The sequence below is a fragment of the Euleptes europaea genome, chromosome 2, assembly GCF_029931775.1.
Source record: "Euleptes europaea isolate rEulEur1 chromosome 2, rEulEur1.hap1, whole genome shotgun sequence".
NCBI lineage: Eukaryota > Metazoa > Chordata > Lepidosauria > Squamata > Sphaerodactylidae > Euleptes > Euleptes europaea.
This window is the reverse complement of record NC_079313.1, coordinates 14,174,181-14,196,285: the sequence shown is the minus strand read 5'-3', so window position 1 is coordinate 14,196,285 and position 22,105 is coordinate 14,174,181. Positions and strand designations below refer to the sequence as shown.

General features: G+C 47.9%; 1 protein-coding gene across 1 annotated transcript; it reads right to left on the bottom strand.

Moving 5' to 3' along the window:
* Positions 1-1,693: 1,693 nt before the first annotated feature.
* Positions 1,694-20,349, bottom strand: LOC130473137 (uncharacterized). Its single transcript, XM_056844667.1, has 8 exons — positions 20,342-20,349; positions 18,652-18,704; positions 16,051-16,146; positions 10,272-10,414; positions 9,467-9,734; positions 8,521-8,702; positions 4,928-4,986; positions 1,694-1,844 (listed from the first exon to the last, which is right to left on the bottom strand). The coding sequence occupies exons 1-8, from the start codon at positions 20,347-20,349 to the stop codon at positions 1,694-1,696; spliced, it is 960 nt and encodes a 319-aa protein (XP_056700645.1).
* Positions 20,350-22,105: the final 1,756 nt, after the last annotated feature.

Sequence of the window (22,105 nt, the reverse complement as noted above, 5' to 3'; positions counted from 1 at the left end):
TTAGCTTCCTTTCCTTTCTCCCTTAGAAGCTCCTTGAGTCATAGATTTTGAGCAGCATAGTTCTAAATCTAGTGTTTAAGGGATATAAGGACTGAGATCAATTTTGCCCCCGCCAATGTAACCTTACGATCGCTGTCACTTAATAAACGGTATTCGCTCAGAGAGTGAGTTACTAGTCCAATCTGTTAGAAGAGGAATCATATATCTTGATCTCAGATCCTCAGAACGACATTCCAGGAGCCCGTGTGCTAAAGAGTCAATAGAACCAGAAGAACACGGGCAGGTCCTTTCCGAATATGATAAGTTCATGTATCTACCTCGCATAACAATAGAAGGGTTAGCATTCAGTCTAGCAAGAAAAAAAGCTCTTAAAAAATGAAGAGTTGTCAAGGAATGGGTTTAAGCAGGCAAGCAACGTGGGGGGAGGAATTCCAAAAAACTGAGATGGGCAGCCATGATGAGCACAAAATGATGTGCTAACATAATCAATCTCTTTTTTATTTCAGAGAAGGCCTCTGATTCTGCTTAGCTTCCATGATCTGATGAGATCAGGCTAGCCTGGGCCATCCATAGGGTTGCCAGGTCCCTCTTTGCAACCGGTGGAAGGTTTTTGGAGCAGAGCCTGAGGAGGGCGGGGTTTGGGAAGGGACTTCAATGCCATAGAGTCCAATTGCCAAAGCGGCCGTTTTCTCCAGGTGAACTGATCTCTATCGGCTGGAGATCAGTTGTAATAGCAGGAGATCTGCAGCTAGTACCTGGTGGTTGGCAACCCTAGCCATCCAGGTTGTGGCAGTATACCGATGTGTAAATGCAAATCAATGTAATAAGGGAGGGACCTAGGGTTGCCAACCTCCAGGTACTAGCTGGAGATCTCCCACTATTACAACTGATCTCCAGCTGATAGAGATCAATTCCCCTGGAGAAAATGGCCGCTTTGGCAATTGGACTCTATGGCATTGAAGTCCCTCCCCTCCCCAAACCCAGCCCTCCTCAGACTCCGCCCCCAAAACCTTCTGCCGGTGGCAAAGAGGGACCTGGCAACCTTAGAGGGACCCTCCACACACAAACAAATAACACATCCAAGCTCGAAGAGCACGTGTTTTACCAATAATATATGAAGTTTCATTACATTGGAGAGGGAAGGAAGGCGGCATGGTATAGTCTGATCACGTCAGAAACTAAGCCGGGTCGGTACTCGGAAGGGAGACCACTGAGGAAGGCTCTGCAGAGGAAGGCAATGGCAAACAACCTCGGCTTCTCACTTGCCTTGAAAGCCCCTTGCTGGGGTCGGCAGAAGTCGCTTGTGACTCGACAGCACTTAACACGTGTAACAACTGTTGTCCAGGCTACAGAGATCAGTTGCCCTGGAGAAAATGGCTTGGAGGATGCCCTCTATGGCATTGTAACCCACTGAGGTCCCGCCCCCTCCCCAAACCCTGCCCTCCCCAGATTCCACCCCCAAATCTCCAGAAAGCCTCCCCAGATGTCTCTTCAAAGAAGAAATACCTCCGACTCAACGCCATTCTTTCTTTCAAAATATTTTTTTATTTACACAATAGCCGTGGCCTTTCATTTACATATCGTACACTCGGTTAAGGAGGAGGAAGACTAGAGAACGTTCGCACCCCTGCTTGTGGTCTATACCTCCATTTTAATTGCAAGACTCCAGTTTCTGGGAAGTCGACGGGCTCCTTCAGACCTCACACTTGCAGGCCTGGATTGAGAAAACAGTGCGCAGCTGGCCAGTCCGACTTCGGAAAGTATGCGTCTCATACTGGTGTGGGGTGCAACGGCTGGAGGCTTCCTCCGCCAGCGCAAGGCACTTGTCCGGGGCTTGGGAATCCCTAGGTTGAAAAAGAAGAGAATGTAGGGTTAGCTCATAAACTAATTCCAACCACACCTCAATCCTGATCCCACTAGGCAGTTTTGGCAAGCTGCTTTCTCCCGTCTGAACTATGGGGATGCCGCTGTTCTACCTCACAGGGCTGTTGTAAGAATTAAGAAACTAATTAAATGTTTGGTGCAACGGTATGATCCAGTGTAAAGCAGCTTCACATGCTCATATGACTTCATATTTGCTATAATTAGGGTTGCCAGCTCTGGGTTGGGAAATACCTGGATAATTTGGGGGTGGAGCCTGAGGAGGGTGGGGTTTGGGGAGGTAGGTGGGGCTGAGAGAGTTCAGAGAGAACTGTGACTGGCCCAAGGTCACTCAGCAGGCTTCATGTGTAGGACTGGGGAATCGAACCTGGTTCACCAGATTACAGTCCACCGCTCTTACAGTCCACGCTGGCCCTAGAATCTTGTCAAAGTCATTCTCTTGCTTTCCAAACACTCAGGATGTTATAAGCCTGGTAGAGATTAAAGAGGCCTCAGTTTTCCTGCCCCACCTTAGATAACCTGCAGGTAAAGAAGGAGAAGGAGAAGGAGGAGAAGAAGGAGAAGAGGAGGAGTTGGTTTTTATATGCCAACTTTCTCCACCACTTAAGGGAGACTCAAACCAGCTTACAATCACCTTCCCTTCCCCTCCTTACAACAAACACCCTGTGAGGTAGGTGGGGGCTGAGAGAGCTCTAAGAGAGCAGTGACTAGCCCAAGGTCACCCAGCTGGCTTCATGTGTAGGAGTGGGGAAACCAACCTGGTTCACCAGATTAGCCTCCGCCGCTCATGTGGAGGAGTGGGGAATCAAACCCGGTTCTCCAGATCAGAGTCCACTGCTCCAAGCCACCACTCTTAACCACTACTGGCTCTCTAAAGTCCCCTATTCAGGAGGTATGCTGCCTATGGACACGGAGAAGGAAAACTTGGTATGATCCCACAGGGCTGTTCTTATTGACCAGCCCACCTACGACCCATAACTACCAAGCAGAACCTCCATGTTCAGGGGCAGTCTACCTCTGAGCTCTGCCAGCTGGGAAGGTATAGAACAACGTAGGTTCCTTTATGCCTAACTTGTGCCCTCTGATATTGGGAAAGGGATCGACCCAGCACTGGATCTCTACCCTGTGGCATTGGGTGGGTGGGGCGGCTGGGAAGGAACTTAACTTGCCACAGACTCTCTCGAGGTGCATTGCCAAACGTCGCAGATACTTGAGACCTTTCAATGGCAAGTCTGTCACTTGGGGTGGGGGGGATCTGGTCGAGTGACACCAGGAGAAAGATCAACACCCAATACACAACTGTTCGCAAACCACAAGGAAATGGAAAGGCCATGAGTCTGTGGGAGAGGCAGCTTCCTGTTGGGGAGGGGGCAGAATCTCATAGAAATCAAAGAAAGGTAGAGTTGGAAGGGACCTCCAGGGTCATCCAGTACAACCCCCCTGCACATTGCACAACTACCTCCCCCCCACACACACCACCAGTGACCCCCTACTCCATGCTCAGAATATGGCAAAAAAAACCAAAACCCTGGCCAATCTGGCCTGGAGGAAAATTGCTTTCTGACCCCAAACTGGCGATTGGCATTTCCCTGGGCATGTAAGAAAGGGCTATAAGAGCCAAGCATTGACACAACCCTTCCTGCCCTCCCTCTCATGATCTGCCTAAGAACACCTCTCCTGTGGTTTGGAGCGGTGGACTCTAATCTGGAGAACTGGGTTTGATTCCCCACTCCTCCACATGAAGCCAGCTGGGTGGCCTTGAGCTAGCCACAGTTCTCTCCAAACTCTCTCAGCCTCACCTACCTCACAAGGTGTCTGTTGCAGGGAGGGGAAGGGAAGGCGATTGTAAAAGCCATTTTGAGACTCCTTAGAGGTAGAGAAAATCGGGGTATAAAATCCAAATCTTCTTATGGCAACTCAGTAGGGTTTTCAAAGCAAGAGACTAACAGTGCCTTCCTCTGCACAGCGACCCTGGACTTCCTTGGTAGTCTCCCATCCAAATACTAACCAGGGCTGACCCTGCTTAGCTTCTGAGATCTGACCAGATCAGGCTAGCCTGGTAGTGGTTTCTCTATCACATCCTGAAACATCTTTTATTCCCTTCCTCCCCTTTTTGTTGGAAATAATAAAAAGGTATTTGCTGTTTTTGGAATGTAGGTACCCACTGCCGGTTGCCAACTCTGGGCTGGGAAATTCATGGATATTTGGGGATGGAGCCTGGAAAGGGTGGAGTTTGGGAAGGAGCTCAGTAGGGAGGTGATGCCATATAGAGTCTACTCTCTGAGGTTGCCATTTTCTCTAGGGGAAGTGATAGGGTTGCCAACCTCCAGATGGCACCTGGATATCTCCCGCTATTACAATTGATCTCCAGACGACCAATATCAGTTTGCTTTAGGGTTGCTAACCTCCAGGTGGTGGCTGGAGATCTCCCGCTATTACAACGAATCTCCAGGCAACAGAGATCAGTTCCCCTGGAGAAAATGGGTTCTTTGGCAATTGGACCCTATGGCATTGAAGTCCCTCCCCTCTCCAAACCTCAGGCTCCTCAGGCTCCGCCCCCAAAATCTCCAGGTTATTCCCAACCCAGAGCTGGCAACCCTATAAATTGATTGAACACATGAAGCTGCCTTGCTGGGGATTGAACCTGGGACCTTCTGCATGCCAAGCAGATGTTCTACAAGCTGAGCCACAGCCACTCCCCAAATTGTGAATTGAACACATGAAGCTGCCTTACACTAAGTCAGACCCTTGGTCCATCAAAGTCAGTATTGTCTACTCAGACCGGCAGTGGTTCTCCAGGCTGTCAGGCTGAGGTCTTTCACATCACCTACTTGCCTGGTCCCTTTAACTGGAGATGCCGGGGATTGAACCTGGGCCTTCTGCATGCCAAGCAGAGGCTCTGCCACTGAGCCAGGGCCCTTCGCCAGATCTCTGTAGTTTGGGCAAACTCCGGGCCCTACCTGGAGACTGACAACCCTTTCCCCGCTGCCCACTCTCCTCCCACCCTACCCCGTCTGTATCATGCGGTCAGAGCAGCTGCACATACCTCAGCAGGCAACGGTTCCCTGCGGGGCATCCCCCAAGGCACCTTCCCACATCGATTTCCTGTAAGATTTGCAAGACAAAGAGGAGGAAAAGAATGACTGGAGGTTCCCCACTGACTGGGCAGAACAGGCGGAAATCCGAGGAGACCTCCCTCCAGGCCGCCAGCTGTGGTCTGTGTGGTCCTTACTGGCCTCAGACACCGTCTACATCCAAGCCTAAGGGGTGTGAACAGCTGGAAGACATCTGAAGCACACAGAGCACGTTTTTGAGAGGTTATTATTTGGCAGGAGGCTGAAGTTGGTTCCCAGTTCATCCCCAGTTCCTTATTCACATTTCCTAGTTCCTGAACGATACTGAGTCCGGAAGAGGCAGCTATGTCGGTCTGTTGCAGCCAAGACAGCTCAGGGTTTTGCTGCCCATCAAAAGCAACAGATTTATTGCGGAACAAAATTTGAGTCCAGTAGCACCTTAGAGAGCAATCGTAAATTTTCCAGGGCATAAGCTTTCGTCAGTCAAAGCTCACTTCACCAGATATAAATGAGAACGAAGATCCCTCCCAGAATGTGGGAGGGGAAGTACAGAGAGGGCCCAGTTGGAGTCAGGATTCAGAGGTTCAATATATTTGTCAATAATTTTGAATTCTCTTCTCGTCAAGATTTGGGTCCTAAGTGGAGAAGATTTAGTGAACCCAAGGAACAGATTTAGATGGTAGCCCCTTGGTGTTTTATTTCCACTTTGTTCCAGAATGTTTTGTCTAACTGTGACAAGTCTTTTGACATTTTGAAAAGAATAATTATTTTAAACTGTTTAAAGCCAATAAATTTATTGATTTGTGATTTAATTTGCAAGCCAGAAACACTTACATAGGGTACTTTTCGGTATTCAGCTCCCCCCCCCAACTACCCTTCACTGCATACATCTGTCAAATTGGGTCCCCCCAAGTGGGATAAAATTGTTAGGCTTTAAGGTGCCACAAAGTTCTTTCTTATTTTGCCATATGGTCACTGGCTTTAAATAGCTTTAAAGGGGGATTAGACAGACTGGAGAAGGAAGAAAGTCCGACTGATAACTATTAGCCGTGACAACTAAATGGAACTTCCACGTTCAGAGGTGGTCTACCAGACACAGGGATGCTAACGTTGCTTTCATACCCTGTTGGTGGTTTTCTCGTGGGGTGTCTGGTCAGCCACTGTTTGAAACAGGACGCTGGACTTGATGGACCCCTGGGTATCTATCTAGTGGGGCTTTTCTTGTGTCCAACACCACTCTGCAGCCCTGGAGAATCAATTGTGCCTTTTGATTTTTTCCCCCCACTGAAGAATCGAGCTGTGCAGACACTTTTTCTATCTCTGCGGTTTGGTGAGGATGCCAAATACTGTCTGCTAGAGATCTCTAGCAACCTTCCCCACCCAGAACGACGGTTTCCAGGGTCGCTGGGTAGAAGAGAAGTGTTAAAGCAGATCAGATCTGCAGTGTAGATGCCACACTCCGCAACACTATTTGTGATGGTAACCAGATTTAGGGGATCTCTGTTCCATTAGAAAATTAGGAAAAAGCTCTTAAGAAGACTGTGAAGACCTCCCCAAATGTGGAAACTGTGGAGAATTGTTTCAAAATCTGACTCCAGTTAAGTTAGCTAAAATGTCTGGTGGATCTGATGTGTCGGCAACGTAGTAAATAGAAGGGGACATTGTTTCATTTACGGCAGACTTCTATATTGGTACAGAAACTTTTGAATATGGTTCAATTCTGTTGTCCACACTTTTCCTGATGGCCTCTGGAAAGTAAACTTACTGTTCCCGTCTGTTAACCTGGATGTGGGAGCAGGAGCTGAAGGTTTAGAGCAGTGGTTCCCAACCTTTTTTTGGCCATGCCCCACCTAAGCATCTCTAAAATACTGATGCCCCCCCCCCCCTGTGACGTATAAGTCTTAGCGGGCTTTCCCCCTCTCCGTTGTCACCAGCTGACCGCCATGTACATTCTGATTTTAATTTTTAAAATGTGTATGTCACAATATATATTTATATACAGTATATGAGGCCCCTAGAACCATAAGAAATGCAAAAAAATTCACTGTTAATAACTCATTCTCGAATTGCCCCCCTTAAAAATCAAATTGCCCCCCTGTGGGGCGTGTGCCCCACGTTGGGAACCACTGGTTTAGAGGAAAGGAGTCCCTGAATTTTGTAATGAATCCTACACCATAAGAGAGAATAGTGGATACAGCAGTTGTGGGTTCTGAGTATTTGACCATGGGTTGTGCGTTCTGACTATTTTACTATTCTGACTGTGCGTTCACATGAGCTTTGGAAGTGCCATGGTTCATCAGCAGAGTCAGTCCATTTCATGCTGGAACCTTCCTTGTGGTTCACCTGTCTCCCCCCCACTCCGGGGCTGGAGCCGAATTGTTTAGATTTTTTAACCATAAAATTGTCATGTCTGGCTGTTGTAGGGCTCCTGCCCTTTTAGTTTAGTTTAGTTTTCCTGTTGCTGAAGGCTTAGTTTTGTGTGTTTTTGCTGCAGTTTCCATTGTCATTTGATTTTGTTGTTTACTGTTTTATAGCATTTTGAAATTAAGCCTGCTAGGTCTTTGCCCAACCATATATTGGTAAATAAACAATTAAAAAAATAAAATAAAGAAATTGTGAATATTCTGGAACATTTTTTAGATTTATCCACAATCTATAAGGTAGGGTACCACGTGGTAGTGTTTTGCTGAAGGGTTTAATTATTGCAGAATTACTTTGGCCTTTTATGCGCGCACATTTCCTTGCGGTCACCCCCGCTGACTGCTTTGGGTCTTCCTTTTGATTACCCATGCCATTTCCTCCCACCAGAGGTCACCTCGCTCTCCCCACGTGTTTTGCCCGTGTTTTCCAGCTGCTGTTTTAGCCAGAATCTGGAAAACAGATGCCAAACGTGCGGGGAGAGCAAGGCGATCTCTGACGGGCAGAAAAGGCACACACGATCAAAAGGAAGCCCCGAAGTAGTCGGCAGGGGTGACCGCGGGGAAACGCACCTGCATAAAAGGCCTTTGGCTCAAATGTGGATGCAGAAAAGGATTCTGGTGTTGAGGTGATGTTTGAGTAAGATTTGCTTTACTGATTATGAATAAGATTACAACATATAACATGTGTGGACATGGTCAATGCAGAAATTTGGTCAACTTTTATTAATTAACAGAATCAGGAAATCCATTTTGTACTGCATAATAGCAGACAATTGCATGTATTTAGGAAATTCTTTGTATACTTTCAGAGGGTAGCCATGTTGGTCTGCAGTGGAATAGCCAGATTATAGTCCAGTAGAACGTTTGAGCCCAACAAGATTTTGGGGGTATAAGCTTTTGACAGTCAAAGCTCCCTTCGTCAGATCCTTGTGTAGTTGTTTGCTAATCTTGTTTGTTTACATTTTTTCCTTGGAATGTTCAAACATCTCTGATGTATACTGTTTTTATATTTTTGTTGTTTTGGTGGCAGTGAGTAGGGTTATGTTAAAAGAACGCTATGGCTGTTGTTAAAACGTGATGTTTGCTGTTTAGAGTGAAAATTAATTTTTAAAAAGAGAGACAGTAACCAGAGGTGGTCAACTGACCTTCAAGCGTTCCAGCCTTTCCCCGGCCGAGTTGAGCAGGACTTCGAAGTAATATTCGCGATGTGAGACACGGTAGCACGCCCCTCTCAGCTCACAGCTCCCTAGCGTTCGGGCCACATCGTTCCCATTGGGACTTTTCAGCAGAACCGTGTCAAAGCGTGTGGGCATGCAGAGAAGCCCATCTGAAAAGATATCCGGGGAGACGTTTTTTCCACCATTCCAGACAATGAGGGATTCTGGCCTGTGGGTAGGGTTGCCAGCTCTGGGTTAGGAAATGCTTGGAGATTTTGGAGGTGGAGCCTGGGGAGGGTGGAGTCTGGGGATGGGAGGGACTTCAATGGGGTATAATGCCATAGAGTCCACCTTCCAAAGCAGCCATTTTCTCCAGGTGAACTGGAGATCATTTGTAATCCCACCACCTAGATTTTGGTAGCCCTACCTGTAGGTTCCTTGTGGGTGGACATACTTCCTTGTTGCCCCTTATGCTGGGAATGCCCTACAGAGACCTCATGCTTAAGGGAGCAGAGATCTCTTGGGCATAGAGAGGAGAAGAAGAAGAGTTGTTTTTTATATGACGACTTTCTCGACCACTTAAGGCAGAATCAAACCAGCTTACAATCACCTTCCCTTCCCCTCCCCACAACAGACACCCTGTGAGGTAGGTGTGGCTGAGAGAGCAATACGAGAACTGTGACTAACCCAAGGTCACCCAGCAGGCTTCAGGCTTCATGTGTAGGAGTGGGGAAACCAACCCGGTTCATAGGGTTGCCAACCTCCAGGTGGTATAGCAAAAAAACAAAAAAAAAAAACAGCACTTGGCCACAAACCCGTAAAAAATCACAAAAGGTGCTGAATGCTAAACATGCCTTCCCTGCGCTCTCATTTGTGACCATGTCCCTGCGCTTGATAAAATGCCACCTAGTCAGATCTCCTCTAAGTCAGGTACCTTCTGAACGCGGTGGGCTGGAGCACTTGCCAACATCGATGGTCCGCTCCAGAGGAGAGTCCGGGAAGAAGGTTTTTAAGGACGGCAACCGGAGACACTCGGCCGGGCTCGGGCTGCAGTGGCAGCCCTCGATCACCTCCACTTGCTCCACACCCGCAAGAAGAAGCACGTTCTCCACCCGGACGCTGCTAGGCTCACAGTGGTAATCCGGCTGGCAGGAACGGTCAGCTCCATTAGACAGCAGGGGTCCTGAGAACCTGTCCTGGAGCTGCATGCAGTTCCAGGGGAAGAAACAAGGAAGGAACGTGACTTTAAAAGGGGGCTGGACAGATTCATAAGGGATATGTGTTGGGACAGAAGTGACAGTTTCAAGATATTCCCTTACATTGAAATTAAATCTAGAGTTTCCATCTGGACATTAGGAAGAATTTTCTAGCACTTCCAATCAACACGTGAACTTGCTACTGTGCAGTCTGTGTTGAACCCTGATGAAGAACCTTCCAAAACAAGACAGCCTCAGTTTAGTCATTTCAGCTTCTAGGGTCAGTTCAGGCTTGATATGATCTATAATTAGGGTTGCCAGCCTCCAGGCTGGAGATCTCCCGCTATTCCAACTGATCTCCAGCCGGCAGAGATCACTTCCCCTGGAGAAAATGGCTTCTTTGGCAATTGGATTCTATGGAATTGAAGTCCCTCCCTTCCCCAAACCCCACCCTCCCCAGGCTCCGCCCCCAAAACCTCTCGCCAGTGCCGAAGAGGGACCTGGCAACCCTATTTGTCTGCCAACACAACCAGTTGCCCTTACCTTCTTGGTTTTAAGGAACTCCAGCATAGAGGATTGTCTGGAGAGGCCAAGGACCCCTGCAAAGTAGGACGTCATCTTTTGGGGACCCCCACAATGGGTCCTGCACACGCCTACATCGATACTTGCTGGACTACCAGAGATGTCTGGGGGGGTGGGGAGGGAAGACAAACCCAGGAAACAAGTTTGTAATTTTGGCAAAGCTCAGAGACGCTGTCACAAAATGACACTCTCTCCCTGCTTCCTGAAGGGCCTCAAAGAGACGGGATGTCAGTAAGCCCTGCCACCGTTTCTCCTTAAGACTGGTGGCCGAGCCTGATGATTTTATTATGATGATTTTATTATTACAGCAATAGCCAGATAAGCTGCAAACCTTGTCAGTAAAACCAATTACATAATAAAAATCTCGATATACAAAATACAGATAAAATTAAATCAATTAAAAACCACCTTGTTCACATAGGCACATATCAATTAAAAATCACTAATACCCTTCTCCGAGCAGATTTTAATAGCTGAAGAGCAATACTTGGCTACTTGCAAAGATTGCTGAGAGTCTCCCTCCCATAAGAGGAATTTAATTTTCTCTTCCTCTGAACTGGCTTCCATTGTGCTAATAAGAGGTAGAATTAGCTTCTGACGAATTCCCTCATAGTAGATACATCTAAACAGAGTATGACTAGTGCTTTCCATTTCACCTGGCCCGCAAGGGCATGCCCACTCAGATCTTGCTAACTTCTTGTACTTTCCCTCCAGGATTGCTGAGGGCAGGGTTGACCCTCTAGCCAGGGTTAGGGCTCTGGTGGCCAAGCTTGGCAAACACTCAGGATTCGACCCAGGCTTTCCCTTGGAGGCCCAGTCCTCTTCTTCTACAAGTGGGGGAAATATTAAACCTAATGGGGACATCGATCCCCAGCTAACTCCTTGTTTCCCCTATATAACATCAGGCCTTTATGCATGACTGTTTCCCTTGTTGTCACCCCTCTGAGAGGGGATATGATAACCATCTTCAAGTACTTGAAGGGCTGTCATAGAGAGGATGATGCCGAGTTGTTTTCTGTTCCTCCAGAAGGTCGGACCAGAACCAACGGGTTGAAATTAAATCAAAAGAGTTTCTGTCTAGACATTAGGAAGAATTTTCTAACAGTTAGAGCAGTTCCTCGGTGGAACAGGCTTCCTTCTTCCCTGGAGGTTTTTAAGCAGAGGTTAGATGGCCATCTGTCAGTAATGCTGATTCTATGACCTTAGGCAGATGATGAGAGGGAGGGCATCTTGGCCATCTTCTGGGCATGGAGTAAGGGGTCACTAGGGGTCGGGGGGGAGGTAGTTTGGAATTCCCTGCATTGTGCATGGGGTTGGACTGGATGATTCTGGTGGTCCCTTCCAGCTCTATGATTCTGATTCTAAATCGTCGGAGGAGTGACAGCGAAGGAAACATCCATGCATAAAAGGCCATCATTAGGGTTAGAGAGAATTTCTTACATGGGAAGATTACAGGAAGGACAAGATGAAACGGGGGACAGGAGACTGGAGGAACGATCAGGTGACCCATACAGGAGAAAAAGGAAGGACATAAATCCTACCTTTAGGATGCATCACTGGTTTCATTTAAAACAAATTAACTGAATCCTTGGAGCTTGCAAGCAAAGCAGTGAGGAATGCAAGGACAGGTGGCTTTGCTTTTGGGGAAACGTGTGCAGGAATCTACTGTGCGGCTTAGAGGAAAAAGAAGAAGAGTTGGTTTTTATATGCCAACTTTCTCTACCACTTAAGGAAGAATCAAACGGGCTTACAATCACCTTCCCTTCCCCTCTCCACAACAGACACCCTGTGAGGTAGGTGGAACTGAGAGAGCTTGAAGAGAACTGTGACTAGCCCAAGGTCACCCAGCTGGCTTCACGTATAGGAGTGGGGAAACCAACCCGGTTCACCAGATTAGAGTCCACCGCTCCAAACCACTACTCTTAACTACTACACCCCACTGGCTCTCCATATGATAAGCTTATCAGTTGTCAGCATTAAATGTTTAGAATTTGTAACTGCAATCGACCATGCCTCTGCAAGTAAAAGGAACCTCCAGGTTGGAAGGCATCTTTGCACGCAAGATGCGAGGAACAAACAGGTGAAGTTTGTTGTCTTGGCCTTACTGTGGCTGGGGGCTTCCCAGAAGGATGATGATTAGGGTTGCCAGGTCTCGTCGTCACTGGCGGGAGGTTTTTGGGGTGGAGCCTGAGAGGGTGGGGTTTGGGGAGGGGAGGGACTTCAATGCCATAGGGTCCAATGGCCAAAGCGGCCATTTTCTCCAGGGGAACTGATCTCTATCAGCTGGAGATCAGTTGTAACAGCGGGAGATCTCCAGCCACTACCTGGAGGTTTATTCAAAATAAATGCAGCGACTATGGCTATATATAACATTTAATGACACAATTAGAACAACTTCCTTTAAGTGCAATATATTGGTAATCATATATTTCATACACAAAGAAGGGAGTGGTGCATATTACAAACCAATAAAAATACTTCAGTCCATATATATCACCAGTTTCAAAATAATATTCTCAAACAAAGAGAGTGACTCTTTAGTGGCTCTTTAGTAGATGATGGACAATAATAGAGCCATATAGATAGAGTGTGGCTTTATTTGAGAATATTATTTTGAAACTGAATGGTGATATATATGGATTGAAGTATTTTTATTGGTTTGTAATATGCACCACTCCTTTCTTTGTGTATGAAATATATGATTACCAATATATATTGCACTTAAAGGAAGTTGTTCTAATTGTGTCATTATATGTTATAGCCATAGTAGCTGCATTTATTTTGAATAAGTCTAACTGTTAGCGACTACCTGGAGGTTGGCAACCTAATGATGATGTTGTGGAAAGATGTTTCCTCAACAAACTGCATTTGCCCTCATCGCCAAAATTCATAGTCATTATTCGGAGCCATTTCCCTACAAGGATGGGTAGTGGCTAATCTTTCAAGTGGGATAGCTGAGGAAGTAACACGGAAGGATCCCTTAATGGGGGGATCCATTGTGACAAGGGAAGGTGTGAGACCACCTGCAATTCTGCAGAAATCATGTGTGTGTGTGTGTGTGTGCGCGCGCGTGCAGGGGGTGGAGATTAGCAAGGGAAAAGGAAATGGAAGGGAATTACTGGCTGAGAGCCATGTAGGCAAACATTCCCCTTTGGAAGGGTGTGTGTGTCTGGAAAGCATGAGTGCGGGGCCTCACACTCCACCAGAGGAAATCATGCACACAGATGCCACCGCAAGGCTATGACAGCCAAAGAGATCTCAGCCTACTGCCCCTGTGCATAAAAAACTGAAGCTGGGTTGCTTGCAGACAGCTCAGAAATCATAGTCACAGAGTCGGAAGGGACCGCCAGGGTCATCTAGTCCAACCCCCTGCACAATGCAGGAAATTCACAACGACCTCCCCCCACACACCCCCGGTGACCCCTACTCCATGCCCAGAAGATGGCCATGATGCCCTCCCTCTCATCATCTGCTTATAGGGTTGCCAGGTCCCTCTTGGCCACCGGCGGGAGATTTTTGGGGCAGAGCCTGAGGAGGGCGGGGTTTGGGGAGGGGAGGAACTTCCATGCCATAGAGTTCAATTGCCAAAGCGGCCATTTTTCTCCAGGTGATCTGATCTCTATCAGCTGGAGATCAGTTGAATTAGCAGGAGATCTCCTGCTACTACCTGGCAGCTGGCAACCCTATCTGCTTAAGGTCATAGAATCAGCATTGCTGACAGATGGCCATCTAGCCTCTGCTTAAAAACCTCCAGGGAAGGAGCGCTCACCACCTCCTGAGGAAGCCTCTTCCACTGAGGAACCGCTCTAACTGTTAGAAAATTCTTCCTAAACTGCAAAGATTACCCTTTTCTCTCCTCCAGGATCGAACTTGACTTTTTCCTGGCGTTTGCAGTAGGGTTGCCGACCTCCAGGTGGTGGCTTGGAGATCTCCTGGAAATACAGCTGATCTCCCTGGCGACAGAAGTTCAGTTCCCCTGGAGAAAACGACTGCTTTGGAGAGTAGATCCTATGGTATTATATCTCACCAAGATCCCTCTGCTTATCAAACCCTGCCCACCTCAGGCTTCACCCTCAAACTTCCAGGAATTTTCCAACCTTAGTTTGCATGCATGTTACCCAAGAACATTTTATACCAGGCAGCTAAAACTGGATCTCCCTCCCTCCAAGGGTTGCCAACCTCCAGGTACTAGTTGGAGACACTGCAGATGTGAGGGCATTAAATAAGCATCAATGTGTTTGCTCCGGTTTCACCTTCTTGACCCATTCAGGCTAGGGTTGCCAACCTCCAGGTGCTAGCTGGAGATCTCCCGCTATTCCAACTGATCTCCAGCAAACAGAGATCAGTTCCCCTGGAGAAAAATGCCCACTCTGGCAATTGGACCCTATGGAATTGAAGTCCCTCCCCTCCCCAAACCCCGCCCTGATCAGGCTCCACCCCCAAAACCTCCCGCCAGTTGTGAAGAGGGACCTGGCAACCCTAATTATAACCCCCTGAGGTCCCTCCCTTCCTCTTCCCAGCATGGTGTAGTGATTAACAGCAGGGTGTAGTGGTTAAGAGCAGTGGTTTGGAGCAGTGGAGTCTGATCTGGAGAACCGGGTTTGATTCCCCACTCCTCCACATGAGCAGTGGAGGCAGATCTGGTGAACTGGACTTGTTTCCCCACTCCTACACATGAAGCCAGCTGGGTGACCTTGGGCAAGTCATGTGCTCTCGGCCTCACCTACCTCACAGGGTGTCTGTTGTGGGGAAGGGAAGGAAAGGTGAATATAAGCCGGTTTGATTCTGCCTTAAGTGGTCGAGAAAGTCGGCATATAAAAACCAACTCTTCTTCTTCCCTCTCCAAGCTCGACCCCTCCCTCCCAAAAAATCTCCAGGCATTTCCCATCCCAGAGTTGGCAAACCTATGTGTAAACATTTTACAAAATAAAACCTAGCAATTTGTAATAATTTAACAGGATTGCGGTGACCAGAGGGCTGGCCATTGAGTTCTAAAGTTTGCCAATCTGCCAGCAAATGGCAAGAATGAGGGTCACCTGAGAAGTAACATAAGCAGCTAATGTTGTGTTGCCAACCTCCAGGTAGTAGCTGGAGATCTCCTGCTATTAAAAATGATCTCCAGGCGACTGAGATCAGTTCCCCTGGAGAAAATGGCTGCTTTGGCAATTGGACTCTATGGCATTGAAGTCCCTCCCCAAACCCTGCCCTCCTCAGGCTCCACCCCAAAAACCTCCCGCTAGTGTTGAGGAGGGACCTGGCAACCCTAAAGGATGCTTCTTGCACAAGGTAAGATATTCTTCCAGATTTTCATAGAAAACTACAGATATTTGAGCTGTCCAAACAAGGCTGACTTCACACCCAGATCCTTCAGGTGATTAAGCATTCCGTATCTCTGCAATGCCCTGACCTGGATGGCCCAGGCTAGCCTGATCTCGTCAGATCTCAGAAGCTAAGCAAGGTCAGCCCTTGTTATTATTTGGATGGGAGACCACCAAGGAATACCAGGGTTGCTGTGCAGAGGAAGGCACTGGCAAACCACCTCTGTTAGTCTCTTGCCATGAAAACCCCAAAAAGGGATCGCCATAAGTCAGCTGCGACTTGACGGCACTTTACACACACATCTCTGCAATGCAAATGTCATTCGATTGGTGGGGGGGAGGTGCCTCTTCCTCCTTTCCTCCTGCATTCACACACAGGGTTTTGGCATCCCAGTGTGAATCTGGTCTCCCTCTTGACTCACCGTGTCCAATGTAGACATACTTAGCTTGGCGTTTGCAGCACCCTCGCTGGGCAAAGAGGTTCTGCCCGTCTTGCAATCGGCTGGCAGACCCCACACCTGGGAGAAGGGGAGAGATCTCAGAGCTCACAGTGTCGGGTGCATTTCAGAGAATATCACAGACAAAGGGATGTTACACACACACACATAGTAAGAGGTTTATAAAATTATGCACATTATTAGATCTTGGGAAAACTGAAGCTTTCACAAAAATTAAAAAGCGCATTAAAGAGCTCGATTATAACAGCACTACTTTTCGTGCTCGCCGCGTTTGTTCATCTCAGTTTTTCGGAATACCACCACCATGCGGTTTGCCTGCTTATACTTACTATTTGAAAATTCCTCGTCTTTCTAGAGCCTTCTGTTTAGCTAGACTGAATGCTAACCGCTCTATGGTTATGCCGGGCAGGATTTTGAATATGCCATACCCAGACAGGACCTATCCTTACTCTTCTGGCTTTGTTGATTCATTAGCTCCATGCCCTCTTGGAATGCCACTTTTATAAGGAACTTTGATTACGTTATATCTCTCCCCTTTTAACATATAAATCTAATGCCTCTGTGTCTGACATAATGCCCTTTTTATTAAGTGACATGGATCCCAAGGCTACATTGTCAGTGGCAAGATTCATTTCAGTCCTTATATCCCTCAGACATTAGATTTACGCTGCTCAAGATCAATGGATCAAGGAGCTTCTAAGGGAGAAAGGAAAGGAAAATTATGCACGGTATGGAGAAGAGGGCAAGAAATTGTTTTCTGTCTGCCGTGAGGCTACAATTCAGGGTCAGCCAATGAAACAGACCAAAGAAAATGCCTGTGAGGTAGGTGGGGTTGAGAGAGCTCGAAGAGAGCCATGAGTAGCCCAAGGTCACCCAGCTGGCTTTGTGTGGAGGAGTGGGGAAACCAACCCGGTTCACCAGATTAGCCTCTGCCGCTCATGTGGAGGAGTGGGGAATCAAATCCGGTTCTCCAGGTTCGAGTCCACCACTCCAAACCACCGCTCTTAACCACTACACCACAATGAGAAAGCTTTGTACTCTACCTCGAGTTCTTGGAGGCATAATGGTTATCGCATAGGACGGGGAAGAACAGATCTGCATTCTGCCATGAACGATTTTAAGTCAGTTTCTCTGGCAGTGATCCTAAGAACATTTTTTTTTTGGTCTGGAGGTAAGCCCCGCTGAATAAAATAGGACTTAGTTCCAAATAGACCAGCTTATGATTCCTTCCTCGGTCTGGACTTAACCTTCCTCACAGGGCTGTTGTGAAAATGTAGGAAAGAAACATAATGCAGTCCACCCAGAGTCCCAGGGAGGTAGGGTGAGACAAAAATGTAGAAATTAATCACATGCCTCTCAGGAGCCACTGGAGTGCCTTTTAACTTTTACGGCAATCAAGCGGCTAGTCCTTAAGGCGCCACTACAAGTTTTGTTAGCTTGGCTGCAAATAGGGTTGCCAACCTCCAGGTACTAGCTGGAGAGCTCCTGCTATTACAACTGATCTCCAGCCGATAGAGATCAGTTTGCCTGGAGAAAATGGCCGCTTTGGCAATTGGACTCTATAGCATTGAAGTCCCTCCCCTCCCCAAACCCCACCCTCCTCAGACTCCACCCCGAAAACCTCCTGCCGGTGGCAAAGAGGAACCTGGCAACCCTAGCTGCAAAAGATGAACTCAGCTAGCACTAACAAAGGCAGTGAGTATATACAGTGAGAGAATGGGCAGGGGGGAATCCTTGGGTCATTCCTGACCCATGGGGTGACATCACATCCCGACGTTTCCTAGGCAGACTTTATTTACGGGGTGGTTTTCCATTGCCTTCCCCAGTCAGCTACACTTTACCCCCAACAAGCTGGGTCCTCATTTTACCGACCTCGGAAGGATGGAAGGCTGAGTCAACCTTGAGCCCACTACCTGAAACCCACTTCCGTCGGGATCGAACTCAGATCATGACCAGAGCTTTTGACTGCAGTACTGCAGCTTACAACTCTGCACCACGGGGCTCTAGATATGTTCTATACAAATAAATTAATGATCTCCATTATTTTGGAAACCTCTAGATATGTTCTATACAAATAAATTAATAAGAACATAAGAAAGACCATGCTGGATCAGACCAAGGCCCGTCAAGTCCAGCAGTCTGTTCCCACAGTGACCAACCAGGTGCCTCTAGGAAGCCCTCAAGCAAGAGGGCAGCAGCTGCATTATCCTGCCTGTGTTCCCCAGCACCTAATAATAGGTATGAATAATGACTAGTATCCATTTTTACTAGTAGCCATGAACACCCCCTCTCTTCCATGAACAGGTCCACTCCCCTCTTAAAGCCTTCCAAGTTGGCAGCCACCACCACATCCTGGGGCAGGGAGTTCCACAGTTTAATGATCTCATTAATCGTTTTGCAAACCACTCCTTTTCATTGCAGAGAAGCCGCTCCAATCCTCTAACTTCAGTTACCCCCTTTCATTTTATTTCTACCATAACAAGTGCTCAGCTAATTCCAAACCTTTGCCATGCCATAAAGCACTTCCCATTCTCAATTATTTCAGCCACCTGTTCTGTCCTGTACCAAGTGCAGCCACCTCCGTGATCCTGCCACCCTGGCTTTCGGAGCCCTTAACTCTGCGCAGATCGCAAAGGCAAGAAATCTTACCGACACACGGGGAGACCCAGAGAAGCCAGAAGAGCAGCATCATAACCTGGGACCTTCTTTGCTGCAAATTCGGAGGCGCTGCCTGGCTATTTATACCCCAAGCCTCTCGCCAAGGAGCCAAATGGCCTTCGCATATGCCTGCCAAGTTGTCTGCTCCACGGCACCTTGTCTGGATGGAGGGGCCATTCCAAACTTCAAAGGCTTCTTTAGAAGATTGGAGAGCCAGTGTCTTGGGGCTGGGGGATGTTTCTCTCTGCTTTGCTTGAAGCTTAATTAAGTTCGCAGTCCCTGCGAGTTGCTTTCAAGTCGGGTCATTTGGAAAGGCATTAATGCTTCGGGCCCCTCGTCCACCCCCCCTTCCTTTAAAAAAGTAGTACCTGGAGAGATAACTGCTTGTGGCTCCTGAAGTCCTATCAGGCTGAAACCATCTCTTTGATAGGCATCCCTCCCCTCCCCAAAAATAGGGGGAATGCTGATGGGTCTGGAAAGACATCCTCAGGTCACTGTGAATGTGGCACTCTTAGTTGGGGAGGGTCTCATTGAGCTCAGAGAGACGTGTGTGTGTGTGTGTGTGTGTGTGTGTGTAAAGCGCCGACAAGTCTTGTTTTAGACAAGTGGTTCCCAAAGTGGGCAGTACCACCCCTTGGGGGGCGGTGGGATTACCTAGGGGGTCACTGGGGGTGTGGGGGAGGTACTTTGGAATTTCCTGCATTGTGTAGGGGGTTGGACTAGATGACCCTGGTGGTCCCTTCCGACTCTATTATTCTAAATGTAGTATTCTTGTGAGCCACCCTGAGCCTGGCCTTTGGCTGGGGAGGGCGGGGTAAAAATGTAATAAAATAAATAAAATAAGTCACAGCTGACTTATGGCGACGCAGTAGGGCTTTCAAGGCAAGAGGTTAGGGCTGCCTACCTTCAGGTACTAACTGGAAATCTCCTGCCATTACAACTGATCTCCAGCCAATAGAGATCAGTTCACAGGGAGAAAAGGGTCGCTTTGGCAATTGGACTCTATGGCATTGAAGTCCCTCCCCTCCCCCAACCCCGCCCTCCTCAGGCTCTGCCCCAAAAACCTCCTGCTGGTGGACCTGACAATCCTACTAACAGAGGTGGTTTGCCATGGCCTTTGTCTGCACAGCGACTCTGGTATTCCTCAGTGGTCCACCATCCAAATACTTACCAGGGTCGACCCTGCTTAGCTTCTGAGATCTGACGAGATCAGGCTAGCCTGGGCCATCCAGGTCAGGGCCAGAGAGCCTTAGTGCCAAGAAAACAGGCACAAAAGTGTGCCACATGTGAACATTTCAGAGACTGCCAGTGCAAAGAGACGAACCAATATTCAGAAATGAGCTTACAGCAAGATAGGACATCGGTACATCTTAAAAACTGGCTTTTGTCTATGCTAAATTAAATGACACTCACAAAGCAATTTGTATAAAAACGCCCCTAAAGTTTATTCTAACATGTAGAGCTGGAAACGTTTTGTGCTGTTGGAAACCAGTTATTCAGTTTAATAAGGAGCTGGGCTGTCTCTTAAAAAGGAAGACCAGAAAAATATTTTTTCTGTCTTTTATTTTGTCCCTGGCCTTCTTTCTCTATTACTTACCCTTCCATCCTCATTTACATCACCCCTTCCAGCCATTAGACTTTCCCTCTCTATCCTGTCTGCTTCCTTATACTTAGGAAAAGTCTGAACAAATGGTCAGGGGTGGGGAAATGAGAAGATGTTGCACCAGCTAGCTTGTCCAATGGTAAAAAATAGCTTAGAATAAATCCCAATAAAAGCCTACTGGAATCTAAAAGCTTTTTCATGCACTCAAACCCTAGGGTCTCCAGGTCCCTCTCCGCCCCTGCCTTTTCTACTGCTCTCTTTTGTGTTTTGGAAACCAAGAACTGACCGTGGAAACGGAATCTTCCATGTCATACCTTAACTGGAATTTTTTTCTTCAATGCATGTATCATGGATCAAGTAAAATGTGTCCTGATGGTTCCTCAAGTGAGTTTTGGAGATGCTGTTTCCTTGGGGTTCAGTGGGGGAAGCTGCTCCCCTTGTGTGATGCTTGTGGGTTGCTCAAAAACATCTGGCTAGCCACTGTAGAAAATGGAATGCTGAACCAGATGGTGCCGAGGTGATAGTTTGCCTAGGGCCTCAAACAACCTTTGGCGAACCCTGGCTGAGTCACCATACCAAGTAAATTTGGACTTGCGGATCACCTTATCAAGGTCGGGAGCCGCTGCCCTAGTCAGCCAGCGTGGTGTAGTGGTTAAGAGCGGTGGACTCTAATCTGGAGAACCAGGTTTGATTCCCCACTCCTTCACATGAGCGGCGGACTCTAATCTGGAGAACCAGGTTTGATTCCCCACTCCTCACGAAGCCTGCTGGGTGACCTTGGGCTAGTCACAGTTCTCTCCAAAATCTCTCTGCTCCACCTACCTCACAAGATGTCTGTTGTGGGGAGGGGAAGGGAAGGCGATTGTAAGCTCGTTTGAGACCCCTTGAAGGCAGAGAAAATCAGAGTATAAAACCAGCTCTTCTTCTTCAGCGGCTGCAGAACTACAAACAGAACACTGGCCTCCGAAGGATTCACCCCCCCCCCGCAATCTTCAGCTTCAACAATGGATGTTGAAGGGGAGGGGAGTTGAAATGTGGAATGCGCCAGAGATGTGAATGGCTCCATCTTCGAGGTCAAGGTATAATGAGGTGGGGTGAAGGCAGCCCAAGAAAGGACGCAGGGGAGTGCTAAAGCATGAGATGGGGAGGTGAAGCAGCCAATGTTGCACCAAGTCACAGGATGTGACTTTTGGCCCCAGGTCAAGTAAACTGAACCACACTGGTATCTGGACAACTCCGCTGCGACAGGCTGCTCTAGGCTCACCTGCCTTTGAAGAGATCTTGGAAATGACAGATGGTGCTGCCTAGCGTGGCAAGATGTCCTGAACACATTAAGCCAGGGGTGTCAAACATAAGGCCCCTTGAGAGCCCTTATCTGGCCAATGAGCCAACCAAGACAGCCGACCCCCCCCCCCACCCCGCTCCCAATCTGGGCTGGCAAGCCCACCATCTCTTTGTTTCTGTCTACATCAGGGATGTCAAACTCATTTGTTAGAAGGGCCAGATATGATATAAATGACACTTGGTCGGGCCAGGCCAAGCATACCATAAAATTTAATGCCCGGTACCAGAGATACAGGTAAGAGCCCCGTGGCACAGAGTGGTAAGTTGCAGTACTGCAGTCCAAGCTCTGCTCACAACCTGAGTTCAATCCCAACGGAAGTCGGTTTCAGGTAGCCGGCTCAATGTTGACTCAGCCGTCCACCCTTCCAAGGTCGGTAAAATGAGTACCCAGCTTGCTGGGGGTAAAGGGAAAAT